This window comes from Rhinolophus hipposideros (genome assembly GCF_964194185.1).
Source record: "Rhinolophus hipposideros genome assembly, chromosome: 20".
NCBI lineage: Eukaryota > Metazoa > Chordata > Mammalia > Chiroptera > Rhinolophidae > Rhinolophus > Rhinolophus hipposideros.
The window spans coordinates 48,023,307-48,042,766 of record NC_138066.1 but is presented as its reverse complement, the minus strand read 5'-3'; the positions used below and the strand labels follow the sequence as shown (position 1 = coordinate 48,042,766).

General features: G+C 56.3%; 2 protein-coding genes across 3 annotated transcripts; one reads left to right on the top strand and one right to left on the bottom strand.

Annotated features, from left to right (window-relative positions):
• Positions 1–7,161: 7,161 nt before the first annotated feature.
• On the bottom strand, positions 7,162–9,998 carry GPR142 (G protein-coupled receptor 142; the record flags this gene model as incomplete). Its single annotated transcript, XM_081028525.1, is given in 4 exon segments — positions 7,162–8,138; positions 8,807–8,965; positions 9,904–9,955; positions 9,957–9,998. Coding segments are annotated over 4 exon segments (1,125 nt in total). The 3' UTR covers positions 7,162–7,266.
• A 4,408-nt stretch (positions 9,999–14,406) lies between these two features.
• On the top strand, positions 14,407–19,012 carry BTBD17 (BTB domain containing 17). Of its 2 annotated transcripts, none has more exons than XM_081030277.1 (3): positions 14,407–14,541; positions 16,086–16,309; positions 17,687–19,012. In XM_081030277.1, the coding sequence occupies exons 1-3, from the start codon at positions 14,457–14,459 to the stop codon at positions 18,908–18,910; spliced, it is 1,533 nt and encodes a 510-aa protein (XP_080886403.1). In that variant the 5' UTR covers positions 14,407–14,456; the 3' UTR covers positions 18,911–19,012. The 2 variants fall into 2 exon arrangements, with proteins under 2 accessions (XP_080886403.1, XP_080886404.1); XM_081030278.1 differs by having other exon boundaries at positions 16,086–16,362.
• Positions 19,013–19,460: the final 448 nt, after the last annotated feature.

Genomic DNA, 19,460 nt, shown 5'->3' with positions numbered 1-19,460 from the left:
TAATCCTGGCTTCTCTTGGGCTCAAAACAATGCGGACCACAATAGGTAACAGTGTTAGATTACTGAGCCAGTGCCTCACTTCACAGATGTAGAAACTGGGGCTTCGGAGGCCCAGGGCTACGGGGCCAGTACAGGACACACACAGGCAGCCAGGTCACCTGACTCTTCCCAGGCCACCGCCTTTTCCCAGCAGTGCAGCTCTTCCCACATTGAAAATCCCTGTTAGAGTGTAATGTAGTAAAATCACAGAGTAATTCATGAAGACACGGATGGTTATCATGGGACCACCTTAGAATTCTGCCTTCCACGGGGCCTGAGGCTGCTGTATCCCTACCTGGCTGTATGCCAGGCCAGCTCCTGGGAGGAAGTGTCCTCTGCCATTGGCTGGCGGCCCCTGTCACTCAGTGAGGCCAGATCAGAATCCCCAATACGTCTATTATAACAGTGGGGCGGACGGTGGGGTGACAGGCCCTCGGGTACACTGCTCTTGCCCCCTGGAGGCCGGTTCCCTCCCAGCCCAACTGGCCCAGGCAGTCTCAGCCTGTGGTTTCAGGGTTCACCCGAGGAGCACAGAGATGGTCACAGGATGGCAGAGAGCAGAGAGCCGAGAGCTTGGCAGTCCAGCCTACAACGGCCCATCAGCCAGGATCCTACACTGTCTTTTTGCATTTTTACCTGGTAACCTCACGAGCATCATAAAAATTAGTATTCATTTTTGTAATAAGTATGTATTGAGAGATTGCTCAATGTACTGGTGGAGGAGCTGGAGGCAAGACGACAGGACCCTCACCTTCAGGAGACTCAAAGGAGAGGTCTGTGCACAAACCCAGTGGGTTCCCACCCAAGTTCCGAAACTGGCTCTGTGACTTAGCTAAGTCAGCGATCCTTCCTGGTTCCTAGTTTGCTTGCCTGAAATGCTGGGGTGACACAGGTTGCTGGTGAGAGACTAACGAGGTGGCCAGTGGCCAGACCTTCTCTCTACACAAATTGAACTCTGACCCAGAATCTGCAGGAACCAGCCCAGAAAGCGGGCCTATTATCTCTCTAAGTCAGACTTGTAGGGAGTCAGACCTCTATCCCTAACGACTGGTCCAGGAGACCAAATAATAACCCCTGTAGCAGTCGGCCCCAGTGGCCAGGACTTGATTGATGTCTGACAGCTTCCCTAATTCTTGTCCCTGATTCCAACTTAGGGCCAATTAAAACCAAATATGCACCTCTAAACGATTACACAGGATGTCCCCCTACAGCTTCCCCTGGCTGACAACCTCCCATCAGGGCACATGGGTGGGGGGGGCCTTCTCTTTGTCACTGAAAGCTCTCCCACTTGGAGGCCCTGTCAAAGGCAGGTGCTGGTGGCGGACCCCTGGTACAGCAAGCTCAGAACCTTTGCTTGTTTTCCTCTGGGTGGCCTTCGTTCATTCCCACATTGGGGTCAAAGGCGTAGGGGATGTGGAAGAGCTGGTTAAGAGCCCAGAGCTCTAGAAATGGAAGGTAGGAAGATTCGAGGTGGAAAGGTTCACGGCGAGGACCAGAGGAGGCATTCAGACAGGGAAACAGCACAGCCATTCTAGTAGGTGGTAGGAGCTCTGCCCCATCGCCCTTCGCCAGAGAGCCCCCTCTCTTCCACATCCATCCACGTCCCTGGGAGACTGGGCCACTCGGTCCTTCTCCCATGGCGAAAGAGCAATGCGCTCCCCATACCACAGCCTGCTGTTCTGACACCACAGCCTTCCGTTTAAAGCTGATTCACACATTCCCTGCCCCTTCCCTCCACTGGATATTCTCCCTTTCCACCATCCCACTTTCTTGTGGCACCCCTTCCCCATATCCCATCTCCAGCAACGCCCGCCCCCCTTCCTGTGAGTGGTGTGGCAAATCAGAGGCTACGGTGCCAGGGCATCTTGGCATTCCTCTCCCTCTTGCCCTGCCTGCTAAATATACATCTTGGAGGAATCCGGGATGGAAACACCCAGACCTCATTAACTCTTTCACCTCCAGCTGCCATAAAGAGGGCAGAGGAGAAGGGAGGGGGGCTGGCAATCTGGAGCCTCTGCCCAGTCCATCACACCAGGCCAGGAGGACGGGTCTTGGGGTCCCTGCTGGGGATGACGTGTGAGGAGACCAACTGTGCCCTCACCACACTCCCCCCAACCCCACTCCTGCCCAGAAGGAGAAGCTGACATAAAGGAGGACAGGTGGGGGTCTGTTGCTCAAATCTCGTGGCAGCAGTGAGGCTAAGTCAGGCCCTAACCCACTTTCTTCAGAAAGAACTGAAGGAAAGCCTCAGCTCTCCTTTCATGAGAAGGTGAGGGAGTGCCGGGCAGGCGGCCCACCTTCTCCCCAGGGTGGGTCCCCTTTCCAGGCTTCTTGAATCGAGGTGTGAAATCTGGGGAGCAGGCCTCAGACTGGAGGAGGTGGGAGTCCCAGGATGCACTTAACCCTCTACCTTTCCTACTTCCCCAAATGGCCCAGGACAAGGCCCACTTTCCTGCACCCTCTCAGGCTGCATGCTGGCAAGGGCAGGGGAGGGCTTGCGGGGAGTTGTCTGGGGGGGACAAAGGTGGGGCAGGCAAAAGACTGTCCCTCCTGCTTTGTGACCAGAGGGACCAACTCAGCAGCAGCTCAGGGGACATCTCCAGAAGCAGCGGCAGGCGTGGACAGAGCCTGGCCCTGGGTCCCAGCTCTGCTTGTGACTCATTGTGGGTTTGGCAGTCTCCCTCCCTCACCTTCCCGGCCTCTTTCTCTCCATCCCTGTCCTGTGGGGCTGCTGCCAAGGCTCAAGCTCCCTTAGAGGGCAGGATGCCCAGGGGTCTGCTATGGATGGACCTGCTGGCCAGGGGCTGGGTCCAGGTGGAACTGGACTGGGTGGGGCGAGTGGGACCCCGAGGCACTGACAGAGGCCGCGGGCTCTGAGCCCAGGCAGGCGGAGCTCCCCACAGTGGAAGGCAGGCCGGTGGGAAGGGTGGCTGGACCCTGCCAATGGAGGGTGGAGGGAGGGAGGCCATGAAAGAGCCCTTCACACAGTTCTAGCACAGGAAAACTTTCCAACCACTAGAATGATCTGAGAAAACTACAGCCACAGCCTGGCAGATGGATGTGGCTTCATGGCTTCAGGGCGGAGGAGAGTGACTAGGGGAACAGCTGAGCTCCGCCACCCAACTACCGCCTTTGACCGTGGGCCCCAGGGCTGACACACTTTCTGTGCGGTAACTTGGATGTCCCACAAACCTGCCGGAACGCCGGCCTCGGCTCCCGGGCCCGTCTGTCCATCCAGCCGGTCCTGCAGCGCCCCCTGCTGTCCAGGTTTGTCGTGACAGGCAAAAGGCGCAGTCTGGCCGCACTGAGCCGCTCCAGCTCCCCCATTGACAAAGGAGGCAGGGCCTGGGGGGGCGGGGTCTGCGGAAGCCAATATTCCCCAGACCGCCCCAGGTCAAAGACTGTTCCGTCGTCCCTGCCAGCACATGTATAACCTGGCCGGCCAAAGAGCTCAATGTTTAATTAGAAAGTGCGGTCCTGCCCTCTGGCAGCTCCTGCCCTGGGCTGGAGATCGTCCAGAAACCTGCCGCCCTGTCCCCATCACGTCCCCTCCCACCCCCTCCCACCCCTCACTCCCCCCACCCCCGTCCCGGGAGGACCGGACAGTTGTGGGCCCCTTTTATCCAACCAGCCTATCTCTTTTCCCGGACAAAAAGAGAAAGGGAAGCCCCTCAAGGGGAAAACTCGCATGAGCTGGGAGTGAGCGGTGGGAGGAGGCAGGGCTGGGAGAGTGAGGACACGCCCTGAAAGGTGCCTGGGAGTTTTGACACCTTCCAGGAAGAGAGGTCACGTGTAAAGACACAAGACTGCAGCCGAATCCTGCTACCCCAACCAGAAAGAGAAAGGTGGAGGGACATTTCACTCAGGGCTAAGAGAAACTGGATATGCAGCCAAACTGACATTTCTCTTTAAAATAACCATAGCGTTATGGGTTGATTGTGTCCGGCCCAAATTCATACTTTGAAGCCCTAACTCCCTGTACCTTAGAATGTGAATTTAAAGAGGTCATTAAAATGAGGCTATTAGGGTGGGTGCTAGTCTGATCTGACAGATGTCCTTATAAGAAGAGGAAATTTGGACCCAGAGAGATGGCAGAGTGAGCCCACACAGAGGAAGGACCGTGTGAGGACACAGGGAGAAAGCAGCCATCTGCAAGCCAAGGAGAGAGGACTCAGAAGAAACCAAACCTGTCCACACCTTGATCTTGGCCTTCCAGCCTCCAGAACTGTAAGAAAATAAATTTCTGTTGGGTAAGCCACCCAGACTGTGGGGCTTTGGTATGGCAGCCCTAGAAAATGACTAGACATAGATACAGAGACCAGAAAACAATTTGTCAGCCAACTTCCAAACCAGCAAAAATCATATATAGACTTGGGAAGAAGTGAAAGACCCTTTACAAATAACGGTCCTCCAATATTAACAAAGTGTTAATGACAAACCATAAGACCCACTGACAGATTGCGCAATATGTGGGGGGTACTGTAAGGAAGAGACAATTTCACAAAGGGTTTCTGTTTGCCAGGATATCCGAGCAGGTGGGTTGGAGAAGGCTGCCATGCCACGCAGCCTCATTCTTCCCTAGGAGCCATTGAGAGCTTAAAGATTTTTAAAATCCCACAGAAACAAAACAAAAAAACAAAAGAAATCAAGATAAAAATGCATACGGGAAAAACAGTTTTAATAATACTTTTCATTTACATTTCTGTGAGAGGCTTATCAAAGCGAGGATCTCTTCATTTCATTAAAGGTTACCAACATGTTGAAAAAGGAAATGTTACCTAATGCAGCTTGTTAGGAAAATATAATATTGGTTCCCAAATCCGGGAAGTCCAGGACCAAAAGGTTATAAGCGATGCAAAGTGTCCCTGAAGCTGCCCTTCTGCTCCTGATAGGTGACAAGTGACAGGGGAACAGACCAGGAACCCGCAGGCTTGGGGTTTGAGTCTCTGTTGCTCTGGACCAGCTTAGAGCCACGAGATTGTCATCTAATCTCTCTGCCTCCCTTTCCCCAGTCTGTAAAATGGTTACAACACTCAGGATACGGGATTGTTTAAAAACACTGATGGTGCCCCAGCCTGTGGGTACAAGTGAGGTCACAGTGACACCCAGGTTCTGGTGGTTTGAAGCCCGACCTGTGCCAAACTCGACCTGTCTCCATAGAGCCTCCCCATCTATTTCAGGAAGTTTCTGGTTTCACCGGTGTTGGGGACAAGTGAGTGAATCTTTCTGTCTCCTTGAGGGCAATCCACTAACCAGTTGACAGAGACAACCTGTCATTGGTCTTGCCCCCTCCGCAGAAGACCTCCGTGACAAGGGTCTTTCCTGATTCAGGACGGCTCTGCTGCAGGGTCCCACAAGTTTCGTACAGAGTGTATAGAAAGAAGATCCCTCCAGCCCGTGTTCCATTGGGCTCTGCATCTGGCTCTGCATATTGGCTTTCCTCCCATGGCCTCCTTCTGTAGGGTGGACTTAGGCCTGGGGGCTGGGCTGGGGGGGCATAGTTTGTCTCACCCTCCAGGGCCCCCTTCTTCCCCCGAGGTGCCTGCACTTGCACTCCCTTCTCCTTAGGCATTTAAGGAAGGCCCGGCGCATGAACTCTCACCCACATCTGTGTGCTCCTTGAGGAACCCCATGCCCCAAACCCACTCAGGGTCAGCAGAGACCACACTGTGGCAGAAATGGCAGGATTTATAGGTCCTCATTCCTTTTTCTGAACTCCTGGGACCAGATGTGTCTCAGAATTCAGAATTTTTCAGAATAGAGAAAGGTTATGTGCGGCCTATTCTAAGTGTTCCATATTGATTCAAGCAGAGGGTGGGGCTGCAGGCGTGACCACACCCAGCGGGAGCTAGGCAGCCGGTTTGCATCAAGACTCACATCTTCTCCCAGCAGTTCAGATCAGATTTTGTTACTAAATGTGTTAGTGGCAAACTCAGGAAAAATATCTCGGGTTTTCGGAGCTTTTTGGAATTTAGAATTGTGGATAAAGGAACGGGGACCTGGTTTTTCTTCCTTTTGGGCGTGGCTGAAAGTCCCTTCCTGGATGGCCCTGCTCTGGGGAGGAGAGAGGAAAGTGGGAAAGCCAAGCATTTATTGTGCACTGATTGTGTGTCCCGCACACATCAGGCTCTTTTGTCCATGTAACCCCATTAAGGGGCTGGGTTGGACCCTCCATTCAGGGGAAAGGTCAGGTGAGTCTGACCAGAAAGCAGAAAGCAGGCCCGCTAATGTGTTTACCCAGCGCCCTGAGCAGGTGGGAGGTCCATCTGCTAATCTCTCCCAGCTGCCACCCCAGGCTAACATGGCTGAAAGGAGAGAGGGGGCCCTGGAGAGGCTGGGAGGGGACCAGCAGAGCCTCTCAGCGTCCGTCTAGGCTGAGTGGAGCCATCTCTTTCCTCTTGCAGTGGAGACTGAGGCCTTTCCCCAAGTGGAGTGGTCTCGGAGGGCTGGGCTAGGTCCTCCCTTCCTGCTCTCCCTTCCCTGGCCCCTGGTTTAAGAGGGCATTTCCTTCTCCACATAGTCATGGCAACAATGAAAAGTGCAGCCCCAGGAAACCTGCAGGCTCCTGAACGTACTCTGGTTCCAGGGCAGGGAGTTACACGAAATCAAACCAGCATGTTTGAGACCCAAGGGGTTGTGTCTCCCCAGGGCTTGGGTATCAAATCTGCTTCAAGACCACTGCCTTTCCCAAGCAGTTTCCCTCCCAGTGCTCGGCCTAGCACATTTGGTTCCCCCAGCCCAGGACTCCTGAGATACCTTCCTTTTCACCCTGGCATTGCCACTGGAAGCCAGAGAAGAGATAAATTCAGTGAATGGGAGGTGGGCGCTAGGAAAAGCGGGTGGACTGGAAACAATTCACATCCACACCTACCTTTTCATTCATTCATTCACTCATTCATTCATTCAACCAACATTAACTTAGCCTTCATAAAATGGCTGGTGAAATGTCCCTCACAAAGGAAGGCCCATAGCAGCTCACATTATTAGGCTGTGCCTGGCAGAGCCCTTTCCTTGCCCCAGGAAATGGGAATTGCTGGTGAAGCTCAGGTAAAAGTTGGATAAAGTATCCCCCCTTTACCTGAGCGGGGACCACCGCTGAAGGAAGGAACCTCGCCCCCTACTCCAAGACTGCAAAGTTGGGTGTTGATAAAGTTTTGTGGGCACAACCACAAAGGCCCAGGACATCTGGCTCTGAGCCACCCCAAGCTCTCTGGCTGGACCCCTTCTCTACACTTCTGCCCCTTTAGGGAGTCCCGGAGGCTTCAGCATGGGCTCCACCGCCATGCCCTCTGGCCGTGCCCCCAGGCTGCAGGGCAGGTGGGCACTGTGGATGACCTCTTGGACAGTGACCCGGAAAGTCTTGCTGACAAAACAGTAAAGACCAAAGTTGACTGCTGTATTGAGCATGGCTGCCATATTGGCCACGTCCAAGGCCAGGTGGACCCTCCAGTCCCGGTGAACGGGGGCCACATACAGGTGGAAGAGCATGACAAAGATCCGGGGTGCCCAGAGGAAGGTGAAGAGCGTGGTGACGCCCAGGAGGATGGCTGTGCTCTTGCCCACCCGGGGCCTCAGCCCACTCTGGCCCCTCCTCCGTAGCCTACAGATGATGGCTGAATTGGTGACCAGGAAAATTCCACAGGGGATGAAATAGACAATGAGGCAATGCGCCCACTTAAGGACCTCATCCAGTGTGCTGGGGGGCTCCGCATCCCTCCACACATCCAGCCACCAGTAGAAGGGGATGCCAGTCAGCAGGGCAGCACCAAGGATGATGGCGATGGCCCGGCGGGTCCGGCCTGGGGACGATGCAGCACGATGGTGCAGGGGGTGGCACAGGGCATCGTACCGGTCAATCGTAAGTAGGACAGCAATCCAGACTGAGGCGTGGTTGGCAGCAAACTCCAGGATGTTCGCCGTACGTACCACAGCCTGGGGCACCTCTCGGGCCAGCACAGCTCCCTGCAGGAGGAAACCCAGGAACACGATGATCACCTGGGTGACAATATCCGAGGCTGTGAGCGCCAGAAGGTAGTAGTAGGAGGCCTTCCTGGTCCTGGCGGCAAGGCGGGCCAGGGCCACGGCGGTCAGGAGATTGACTGATGGCAATCAAGGTCACAGAGGGGAGAGAGGCGTCAGAAAGGTTGCTCAGACTGACTTTTTCAAGGTGTCATTATCGTCCCTTCCCACCTGCTTGTTCTGGCTTCTCTTTTCCTCTTTCCAGACTCTTCTTAAAACTCATTTTGTTGGAAGGCTGACCAGATCAGCCTTCCTTGTCCATCCACATTCTGCCAGCCACTGACTTCACCCGGGGAGGTCTTTGCCTTACAAACTGGCTTCCCTGGAGACAGGCAGGGACGGGTAATCCCCCAAGATTGAGACCCCCCCATTCTTCCCTGCATCTACACCCTTGCTTCAACCCCCAGCTCTGCAGGGGGGGATGGCACAGGAAGCTTTTGACTGAGCTGAGGGCAGTCTTACATGAACTTAGACGTCCTAGCAGAGTGCCCACTGCTGAGGGTAAAAGGTGGCTGTCTGCTCTGGTGAAACCTCAGGTTTAGTGTGAGTATCCCAAATCCTCATCCCTCACTTTTACTCCCTACTATGCTTTGCTCCCCAGTGACCCAGGTCACCCCCATAAGGCAAGGGGAGCCTAGGGGGTTTTGCCTATGATCCTCAGGGGTCAGCATAGAGGATTGGAATCCATAAAAGGAGGACCCCAATTTCTGGCCATCCACAAAACCCCAGACCCCAGATCTGCACTCACCAGGCAGCCCTAGGCCCAGCAGGGTGCTGTAGTAGATGACAGGGATGACACCAGCCACACATGGGGACCTCCCTGGGATCTCTGGCCAATGGCCTTCAAACTCCTGGCTCGGCCCACTGCCATTGGGCGTGGACAGCAGGGTCACTCGTGGCTGGCCAGCTAAAGAGGGCGGAAGGGCACGGGGTTAGAACATTTAGTTTCTTTCCAGCCTGGCCCGGCAGCAGCCCCACCCTGACCCTCACCCTCACCCTGATGCTCACCCTGACCCTGAGATCTTTATTCACCCTTGCTTTGTGCAGACCCCTGATCAGGCCCACCCAAATGACAATCCCTATGGCCAAGTCCATACCCCCAGCCCCTCAGGGGCCTGGCTTCCCTAATAATGGGAAGAAGCTCTCGGCGGCATTTGTTGCTGCCATGGAGACTATTTCTCTACTGCATTTCTCCTGGTGGGTCTTTAGCCTGGAAAGCGGGGCCCCCAAACAGGCTGCACAGCGCAGTCGAGGCAGGAGAGGGTCACTTGTGAAAATACAGGCTCCTGAGCCTCGCTCTAAGCAGTCTGAGCCAGAGGGTCTGGAGGGGCTTGAGCAGCTGTGTTTTTCATAAGCAGCCTGGGCGATCCTGCCCCACGGTGCCCCACAGCAGCTGCACAGCTCTACTGAACAGCCGCCCCTCTTCAAGGAGAGATGTTACTAGGTCCCCCTCTTTTCTTGGCTACAGCACATCCCTCTTCATGGGTTAGCACGATTGAAGCTGTAATGGCCCCGGTTTTCAGATGGAGAAATCCAGTCCCAAGGGTAAGGTGACCTGCCCACAATCACACAGCTGGCTGCGGCCAGTCTGGGATGAGAAGCGGCCACATGCTCTGGCCCCTGTCCTTAGCCCACACTTTAGGTCTTTAGGTGTTACCTTCCAGCTTTTATTTTCTGCTGAAGGTTCCCCACACCGCCACACTCCCAGCCCTCTGCTAAACCTAGCTCCCCCACCCCACCGCCCATTCATTATCAGCTTCAAGCTCTCCAGCCCTGGCTTCTGGATTCCTTACCGTCCTTCCAGCTGACTCTCCCCACCCACCCACCCAGTTCTAGGTACTTTACCTGTCTCTTGTCCCTCGAGCCTCATGCTCCTGGGGCCTGAGTCTGGGGTCACCTTGTGGCTTTTTCTTGGGGTCCCTGAAGCTCCCTCCCAGCATTACCAGCTCTCCAAGCAGTTGTTTGCCCAGAGGTCTTCCAGCCACACTGAGCCCTGTTAGTGCAGAGAGGAGGGGTAGTGGGGAGGAGGGAGGAGGAGGAAGGAAAGGGTGGGGCTGAGCCTCAGGGGAAGAGTCCGTCTATACAGTAGATGCTGCCTGGAGCAAGCCAGGATCCCCAAGGGCACATGGGCAGGGCAGGGGGCAGGCTGGGAGGGAGACCTTAGGGAGAGGGCAGGATCGAGGCTCTGGATGGACTACTTCATGCCCCATGGCACTCTGGGAACTGGCCTGGACTCACCCTGAGGGGAGGACTTTGGGAACAGACAGAATGATTTGGGGAGCTGACTTTACCAGCATCAAGGAGAGAAGGGTAGATCTGCAGAGACAGGTGGGAAAAACCAGTGCTGGGGACAGAGAGGCGAGGCCCCCATGGGCAGGGCCCAGATCTGGAGAGGTCTCATCAGCCAGGTTTGAAGGAGTCAGTCCTGCAGCAGCTGCCGATGGTGAGACCAGGAGGAGGCTACCCGAGGGGCTACTGGCTTGGAAGGGGACAGGGAGCCGTGCGCAGTGGTGGCGGTGACCACTGAGAGCAGCCTGAGCAGGCTGCCAGCAGCGCTGGGAAACCAAGACCCAGTGGCCCCCTGCAAGCTGTTGTTTTCCTGGTGCTGGTGAAATGGACCATCCCTCAAGGAGTATCAGTCACTGGCAAATAAACACCAGCCGGTGTGTGAGCACTCTGGAGAGGCTGGAATCTGTACCTGGCTGGCTCCCCACCACTTCAGGGAAGAGTGACCCGTGCGGCCCACAGAGGGTGCCCGGGACAACGTGTGGATTGATTCGGAAAGCTGATGCCCAGCCTGGCATCGCTTCCCACACCTGCCCTCTGAGAATAGAGCAGTCTGGCTTCTGGGCTACCTAAGTTAGATTCCACCGCTAGGGCTGGGGCTACCTTGACCCCGACTGGCATCTCCATCTCCAGGGCAATCACACAGGCCTTGCTGCCCCCTGGTGGCAAGTCCTGACCCTGCAGGCCTCCGAGAGTCCACTGGCTTTGGCCAGGTCCCCTGGGTGGCACAGTGGGACCAGAGGAGAAACTACCCACTCAGGTCCCCAGGCTGTGTCTGGAACCCCATCCCCAGAGAGTGCAAGTAGCACAGAAAATTCCCCAGGCCACCACCTGTCTGTACCACGAAGCTGTTCGTGAGCCAGGAGCTGCTTATGGATGAGTTGTAAAGGCCCGCTATGAGTGAGGGGCCCCACCAACACTTCTTGAACACCCACCCTGCCCCTACACTTGCCACCCTCATGGTAGGTAGCCCCACAAGCTAACTCGGGTTACCTCCCTTTCACACAAGAGGGGACTGAGGCTCAGAGAAGCTCAGCAACTAGGCGAAGACCACAGCGCGACCTCAGGCTTTAAGGAGGAGGGGCATGTGTCTCAGACGGACGGACGGACGGCATGCAGATGGGGAAGGGCATTCCAGTTGGCAGATAGCATGCTGGAGGGTGCTGAGGCAGGAAAGCAATATGCGACCTTGACGGGGCAGGCTGGCTTCAGGGGACGCTTTCAATAGTGTCCGAGTTACTTCAGGGAAAGAGTCCTTGTTGTTTATTATTAGTGTGCCCCTGAGTACACGGGGCCTGAAACCTAAACTCGTAACTCCCTGATCCCCAAGCTAAGTGTCTGAGGGCACCCTAGCTCAGGAAGGGAGACGTTACAAATGAAAGGGAGGCTGTGTGGGGTCTGGGCAGGGCTGGGCCTGGGGCCCACCCTCCGGGGTGGGTATCATTGCACTCCAGGGTCTGCTCACCCACTCTGCAGGTTCAGAAACCCTCCATCCTGCCCCAAGCTTGCAAGATTTTCAACTGCTTTTACAGCGTAAGAGAATCCTTGCCCAGTAGGGTCATTCATAGCTACTGAAATAGCCAGAAAAGACAGCACAGGGTTGTGGAAAGAAAAGTGGAGCAGAAAAGCGGCACTGGAGTCCTGGCTCTGCCCGATCCTGGCCGGGAGACCAAGTCACGTAGCTTACAAACACTCTCATCTTGGTCAGGAAGTCACACTCGTCTCTGAGAATTGTTCTAGCTGGTGAGCTCATCAGACTTGCACTCCAGGAATCGTGGAGCTTCCAGATCCTCAGGGCAAAATAAAACAGTGTCTCAGACCCTCTATCGCCAAGACTGGGCAGGGCAAACACCCTCCTTCCTTTCTCCCACTCCAAGATGCTCACAAGAGGCATACACACACGTGCACACACACGCGTGCAAGCACACACTCCAGCAATACTCAGACTAAGGAAATGAGAAGAGAGAATGCCTGTTCCTGGAAAGCCAGTTTCTAAATTATTAGAGGAGTTTTAGGGATAACGGGAGTTAGAAATAGTAGGAGGTGAGGTCTCTCAGCGATGAGGGGTCAGAGAGGACCCTCCTGGATTTTCTTGATAACCTGGGGCCTCCCTTATTCCTGCACACTTGAAATGCCATCCATCTAACTCTAGTAGGTAGCTTTTAGCTGGGGTGTACATGACAATCACCCAGGATGCTTTGAAAATATGGGGGGAGATGGGCTACACTTCTAGAAAGGCGACATTTCAAGAAAGACTAATGGAGAGCCTCAAAGAGGCTGGAGTTAAAAAGTGTGTTTACCAAATACCATTTTCTGAGTAGTAGGTTCTCTTATCATCTCTTTCTCATCAATAACATTCCTATTGAAAAGTATTGCGCATGGAAGCTGGACGCCCTCAGAAGCCCCGACTCCCATCACACTGAGGCTCTGTCTTGCTGCGCTGGGCTGGGGAGGTGGTGCAGCCCATGGGAAGGGCAGGCGGGCAGCCAGGGGGCAAGGGATAATGGATCTGGATGAGGGGGACCAGGCATGAAGGTCAGGGCAGCCAGGAGGGGTTTCTGCTGGGCTGTACAGCTCCATCTCTGCCAACCCAGACAGGCAGGTGCCAGACCCAATTCCTGCTCTGTCTGAGGCTCCAGAGAGGGGCTGCAGCTGTTGAGTCTCTCTGTGCCAGCCATGGGCAAATCAATGCATCGAGCTGGTCCCTGGGATCCAGAGAGCAGGGAGGGCAGGCTCTGACCGACCCCCAGTCAAGGACCTGGCATCGGGAGAAATTCTGCACTGGCTCTCTCAGAAGCCCCCACTTCAATTTATCAACCTTGAAGGAATTCTTCCCAGGAAGACTGAGCCAAGCCTCACTTACTCCCTGAAAAGGTGAGGCCTCAACAACACCCGGCCACACACTGCCCCGGGTTCTAGACTTCATCCTCCTCTCTCTGTTCCTTTGGTTTTAGTAGATTTCTCCCTTGTACTTATGTAATAGCAAGAGTCTGCAACCTAGCTCTGCCTCAGTCTCCCCATGATGGTGATGGTGGTGTGCCTAAGGTGGGGCTGGGTCTGCTGTATGTCTCCCTCGAACTCTGGGAAGGTAAAAATTATAGTTGGAAGTTGGATAGAGCCGATGAAAGAAACCTTACAAGGAGGTGAACCTAGAGACCTGAAGCTATTTGGGAAGGTGAATTAAAGGAAGGAGGTGATGGGGCAGACAGGTGCCCACTTCAGCATCTCCAGTCCCCATGCCCAGGTTTGGGCTGGCTGGGAAGGGGGTGTGCTGCCCCAGTAGGGGGTGGGCTGCCCACCAAGGGCCAGCCTCCTGCAAGGTGGCTAGCCCTGCTCTGGGCAGGGGTGCCCCCCTGGGGTACATGGGGTAGGGCGCATCGGCTGTATGCCTGGCCTTACCATCTTGGCTCACCTTGACCATGGGGGAGGGGTCGATGGTCATAGCCCACCATCCACCCCAGAGCATGCCAGGGACATTCTTCAGCAAAGAACATGAAACTGATACCAGTTACCCATGGGCCCTTATTTGAGACCCTTGCCCTCCTCTCTGGAGAGCTAGCTCACCCCAAAATGGGAGAGGGGGAGGGGTGGGAGCCTGAGCTGCCTTGTCCCTCTCTTCTTCCAGGCCCTTCCATCCTTGCAGCCTGCTCACTGTGGTACTCCAGCCAAGACACTGCCAAGAGTGCTCTGTGCCAGGGTGGAGGCTGTGCCTGGAGCTTGGGGGAGGGGTTTGGGGACCCTCTAGGCCAGTGCTGCCAGCTGTCCTGGAGACCCTTGACTGCCCTTGGGAGAGCCTAAAATTTCCCAGGAGAGGACGGGCTAACTCTGCTGGGTGGTAGGAGGTGTGGGGGAGGGTGCCGGATCTGTCCCCCTCGAGGCCCACAGGCAGCACAATAGCCCCTGGGGCTGCCACTCTCTGGCTAAAGACGTTGCCTGGGCAACAGCTGGGGCCAGTTTCCACCAATCCATGGCAGGGGCTGGGTGGGGGGAGGGAGGCTGGCCTGGAAGGGGGTGCTATCCCCTTGTGCTGGATCCTATATAAGGAGGAGGGATGTAAGCACTGTGGTCTGGGCTTCACTGTCCCTCCAGGGGACTTGGGGACTGGGCACAATATGTTTAGGCTGGGCTGTGCTAAGCCTGGGTCCTGGGGCAGCTTCTGGGCCATCCTGACCTTGGTGGGCCTGGCCACGCGTGCAGGTGAGTGGGCACTGGGTGGGGGGGGAGTGGGGGCAGGGAGGAGGGACCTTCCAGCCCTAGCTGCACACAGGGAGGGGGCAGTGTTTAGCGGCCAGGGCAAGCACAGAGTCCATTCAGTCTGGGAGGAGGGCAGCCTGCCTCAGAGGGGAGGAGGGTCTGGGACGATGGGCGGGAGTCCTAACGACAAGAAGGCCCTTTCACTGTCCATTGTCCAGGCAGCTGGCACCAAGCAGAGGCTGATGGGATATTATCTGCATTCAGGTCCTTTAAAGTGACAGCTTGGGAAGGCGGGGCTGAGAAATTAACCACCTACTCCTCGCTCACCCTCCCTTTTTCCCTGTCTCCCTGTCTCTTACATACAGATGCTCTGCTCTCGTGTGAACCTTCTCTTCTAATGTCCAAACAGGGCTCAGTGTGGTGGGGGGAGGGGAATGGGTGCCCATCTGCTGCCAGATGCCCTCCTTGCTGCCCTGTGAGGCTCCTCACACCACTCTCTACTTGGGGAAGCTGCTAGCAGCGTTTTCTGTCACCGAGTTTTCTGTATCTGAGTGCATGTCCCCATCTGACCTCATGGCATCCCTAGAAACATGACAGGCCCCATGTGGCCAGCCTGGAAGGGGGATGCCAGCCCCGACATTCAGGTACCACGAGAGTCCCATTCCAGCACTGGCTAGGCCACTTGCTGAGAGTGGACTCTATCTCACAGGTGGGGTCCCAAGAAGGTGGCTGGGCCTGGAAACAGCTCCCTTCCATGCCCACAATCTCTTCTCATGCTCCACCCCTCCCCTCCCACTCGGTGCTCCAGTCCCCTAACCCCCTCTCCTCTCTGAGCACCCCAGGCCCATTTTCTTCAGCCTTTGCAGGACTGGTTCTCAGCCTGGACACTCATCCTCCGGCTGGCTCCTTCTCATCTCTTCCTCAGGGAGCCCATCTCTGGTTCCTGTACCTAAAGTAGCCTCACCCCCACTACTATCACCTCCCTTATTTGTCACAATCTAAAAGTAGAGTGCTTATTTGTGTACTTACTGTGACTTTCCTGAGCGTAAGGACCTCCTTTGTTTTGTTCACTGCCCTATTCTGAGCTCCTAGGAGAGTGTCTGGCATGTAGAAGGTGCTCAATAAATACTGGTTAGTGAACACACAACTTCAAGGACAATTCTTCAGGAAGTGGAGGGTGGGTACCAGGAGATTCCCCAACCCTTACCTGGGGGTCTGGCATTATGGAGACCAGTTCTGGGCATTTCGTCCCACACTGATTTATGTCTTCTGCCTGCCAGGAATCCACCTCCCTTCCAAGAGCATCTTCTCAGGGTCTGCTCAGGGTCAGGTTCACCACCTTCCCCACTCAGGATGGGCTCGTGTGCAGACACAGGAATCCATGCACTTCATGAGCACAAACAGGTGTGCACATGGCCTCCCCAGGCCCATCCAGCCTCTTCCCACACCCTGGCACAGGTGTCTCCAGTGGGTCCGTCTGCACCCCTAGGTCACCGTCCCAGGCTCGGGGGTCTTCTCAGGTGATGCTGTGTTCCTTCCCGCTGCAGCCCAGAGAGCCGATGTCAGTGGCGAGGCAGCAGGCACCTCCATCAACCACTCCCAGACGCTGCTCCAGCGCCTGCAGGAGCTTCTGAGGCAGGGCAATGCCAGCGACGTGGTTCTGCGGGTGCAGGCTGCAGGCACGGATGAGGTCCGAGTCTTCCACGCCCACCGCCTGCTACTAGGACTGCACAGCGAGCTGTTCCGGGAGCTGCTGAGTAACCAGAGCGAGGTGATGCTGCTGGAGCCCAGGGACTGCGCCGCCATCTTTGACAAGTTCATCAGGTGGGGAGGGGAAGGACTGGGGGGGAAGCTTCACCCCTTCCCACTGTCTTTGACAAGTCCATCAGGTGGGGAGGGGAAGGACTGGGGGGAAGCTTCACCCCTTCCCAAGCCCGCGACTCTTCTACTCACAGGGTCATGGAAGCCCTAGCCGCTTAGGTCATTGTGTCCATTAGGACCATGATGCCACCACCTCCTCCACCCCGTCTCCCACTGCTCTCTTTCTTGCAAATGCAGCGTGACTCTCCGTCCCTGCCTGTAGGCTCTGTGGTTTGATGTCAGTTACTAAATGCCCTCAGAACTGTTTCCAAATCTGGCCAGGAGAGCTTTTTAAAACTACAGATTCCTGGGCTCCACCCTGGAATATTGGCTTCAGGTCTGGGGTTGGGTTTAGCAGGCATTTTTAAATTTTTAAAGCCTCTGTGTGATTTGGTGTCTGGCCAGGCTTTAAACCACAGGGCTGGGGAGCTGAAAACGTCAGCCAGCTCTCTTCTGCTCCTGCCTACTGCCAGTGCACGGCACAGGCGGTGCCATGTGTGCTGTAGTCTCAGAAAGTAAGCCTGTGTTAACGGCTTAGACAAAACGGTTGCAAGAACTCCAGCATCACGTCCAACTTCCAGACAACAGGAAGAGGGATAACACAGAAAGGCAAAGAGGGTCTTCCCCCCACCCCAGTAGTTTCTACTTCACCAGACTTTTCCCAACCCCATACTGTGCCTCTGCTAACGTTTTCCTGGCTAGAATTTAGTCACATGGTCACATTCACATGAGGGAACCTGGGAAACATCTTTTATTCCCAGAGGCACACGTATAATGAGGGGGGAAGACACAGTGAGAAAGATGAGATTGCTAGAAAAGGGGGATGGGAGACTGGGGATTAACCTGTGGCCACCTGCTTTGTAGCAAGTACAGTTCATTCTCCAATTGTCTCAATAACCCTGAGGGGGTGGAGGTTACTCCCCATTTCCTAGACGGTTGCCATAAGGTTGAGCGATAAATGAAGTTAAATTATTTGCTCACTCATAGTAAGTAGGTGGTAGAACTTGGATCTGATCATAGATCCCAGTAAACCCGACAACAGCAGGAGCCACGTGTGTCTTAGCACAGAGCTCAGGACCTAGTAGCTGCTCAGTAAATACATGCTATTTCCATGTCCCCATGACAAACCCTCAAGGCCCACTGCTCTGTTTGTGTCCCTACTACGAAGCACTCCCCCTACGGCCGGGTCCCCTCTGGACGCAGAAATCGTCACAGGGTGGGGGCGGAGGTGTGTGTGGTGGGGGTGGCTCCGCCCTGACCCTGCCCCGTTTCTGCATCTCTCCCACAGGTACCTCTACTGCGGCGAGCTGACGGTGCTGCTGGCCCAGGCCATCCCTCTGCACAGGTTGGCCACCAAGTACCGCGTGACCTCTCTGCAACGGGGCGTGGCCGACTACATGCGCGGGCACCTGGCGGGGGGCGCAGGCCCAGCAGTGGGCTGGTACCACTACGCGGTGAGCATGGGGGACGAAGCCCTGCGCCAGAGCTGCCTGCAGTTTCTGGCCTGGAACCTGTCGGCCGTGGTGGGGAGCGCCGAGTGGGGCGCCGTGAGCCCCGAGCTGCTGGCCCAGCTCTTGCCGCGCTCGGACCTGGTGCTGCAGGACGAGCTGGAGCTGTTCCAAGCGCTGGAGGCGTGGCTGAGCCGCGCGCGGCCATCACCCGAGGTGGCCGAGTGGGCTCTACGTGCCATCCGCTACCCCATGATCCCGCCCGCGCAGCTGTTCCAGCTGCAAGCGCGCTCGGCCGTCCTGGCGCGCCACGGCCAGGCTGTGGCCGACCTGCTGCTGCAGGCCTACCAGTTCCACGCCGCCTCGCCACTGCACTACGCCAAATTCTTCGACGTCAACAGCAGTGCCTTCCTGCCCCGCAACTACCTCGCGCCCGCCTGGGGCGCCCCGTGGGTCATCCACAACCCGGCCCGCGACGACCGCAGCACCAGCTTCCAGACGCAGCTGGGCCCGAGTGGCCACGACTTGGGCCGCCGCGTCACGTGGAACGTGCTCTTCTCGCCGCGCTGGCTGCCCATCAGCCTGAGGCCTGTGTACGCGGACGCCGCGGGCTCCGCACTGCCAGCCGCGCGCCCCGAGGACGGCCGTCCGCGGCTAGTGGTCACGCCGGCCAGCAGCAGCGGCGACGCGGCCGGGGTAAGCTTCCAGAAGACGGTGCTGGTGGGGGCGCGCCAGCACGGCCGCCTGCTGGTCCGCCACGCCTACAGCTTCCACCAGAGCAGCGAGGAGGCGGGCGACTTCCTGGCTCAGGCCGACCTGCAGCGGCGCAACTCCGAGTACCTGGTGGAGAACGCCCTGCATCTCCACCTCATCATCAAGCCCGTCTACCACACCCTCATCCGGACCCCCAAGTAGCTACGCGGGGCTGGAGCGGGGAACCCGGGGTCCCGGAAGCCTCCGTACTGGGAAATAAAGGCCTGGCACAGACGGCTCAGAGCAACTGGGAGAGGCCTTGCACGTGGAGGGGCCCACACGGGCCCCCTCGGCTGGCCGGAAACTGGTGACTTCGGAGGCGAGGGCGTAGGCCACAGGCCAGGTTTCAGGAGGTGATTTTACAGCTGACTTCAAGGCAACACTCTTGGTTGAATAAACCGATGCTCAGAGAAGCGATGGGATGATTGAACCGCTCAACCCCAGGGGGGAAAAGTCAGCCCAAGAGGGATCCCACAAGTCTAGGGGTTCCTCATCTTTCATTCGTTGTTTGGAGGCCTCCTACCCCCACACAGAACAGGACAGATAGAACAGCTGAATGGTCAGGGCTGCTGCCAGCCTGGGTAGCCTGAGCAAGTCCAGTCTGAGGAGTTTTCTCACCTTGAAGCTAAGGAGCTTAGCTGGGCAATTTCATTGGAGTTCTTTGGCTTCCTGTGGTCTGGGCGACCCCTCCCCCTTCTGACCTCTCGGAGGAGGGGCCCTGGGCAGGTGTGATGGGGCATGAATGGGACTTGCTAGCCCCGCCCTTCCTGGGGAGTGGCCTCAGGGTCTAGAGAAAAACCCTTTCCCCCCAGGTGTTTGTAGATTGGTGCCATGCACCCAGCCAGAGGGAGATGGGCTTTG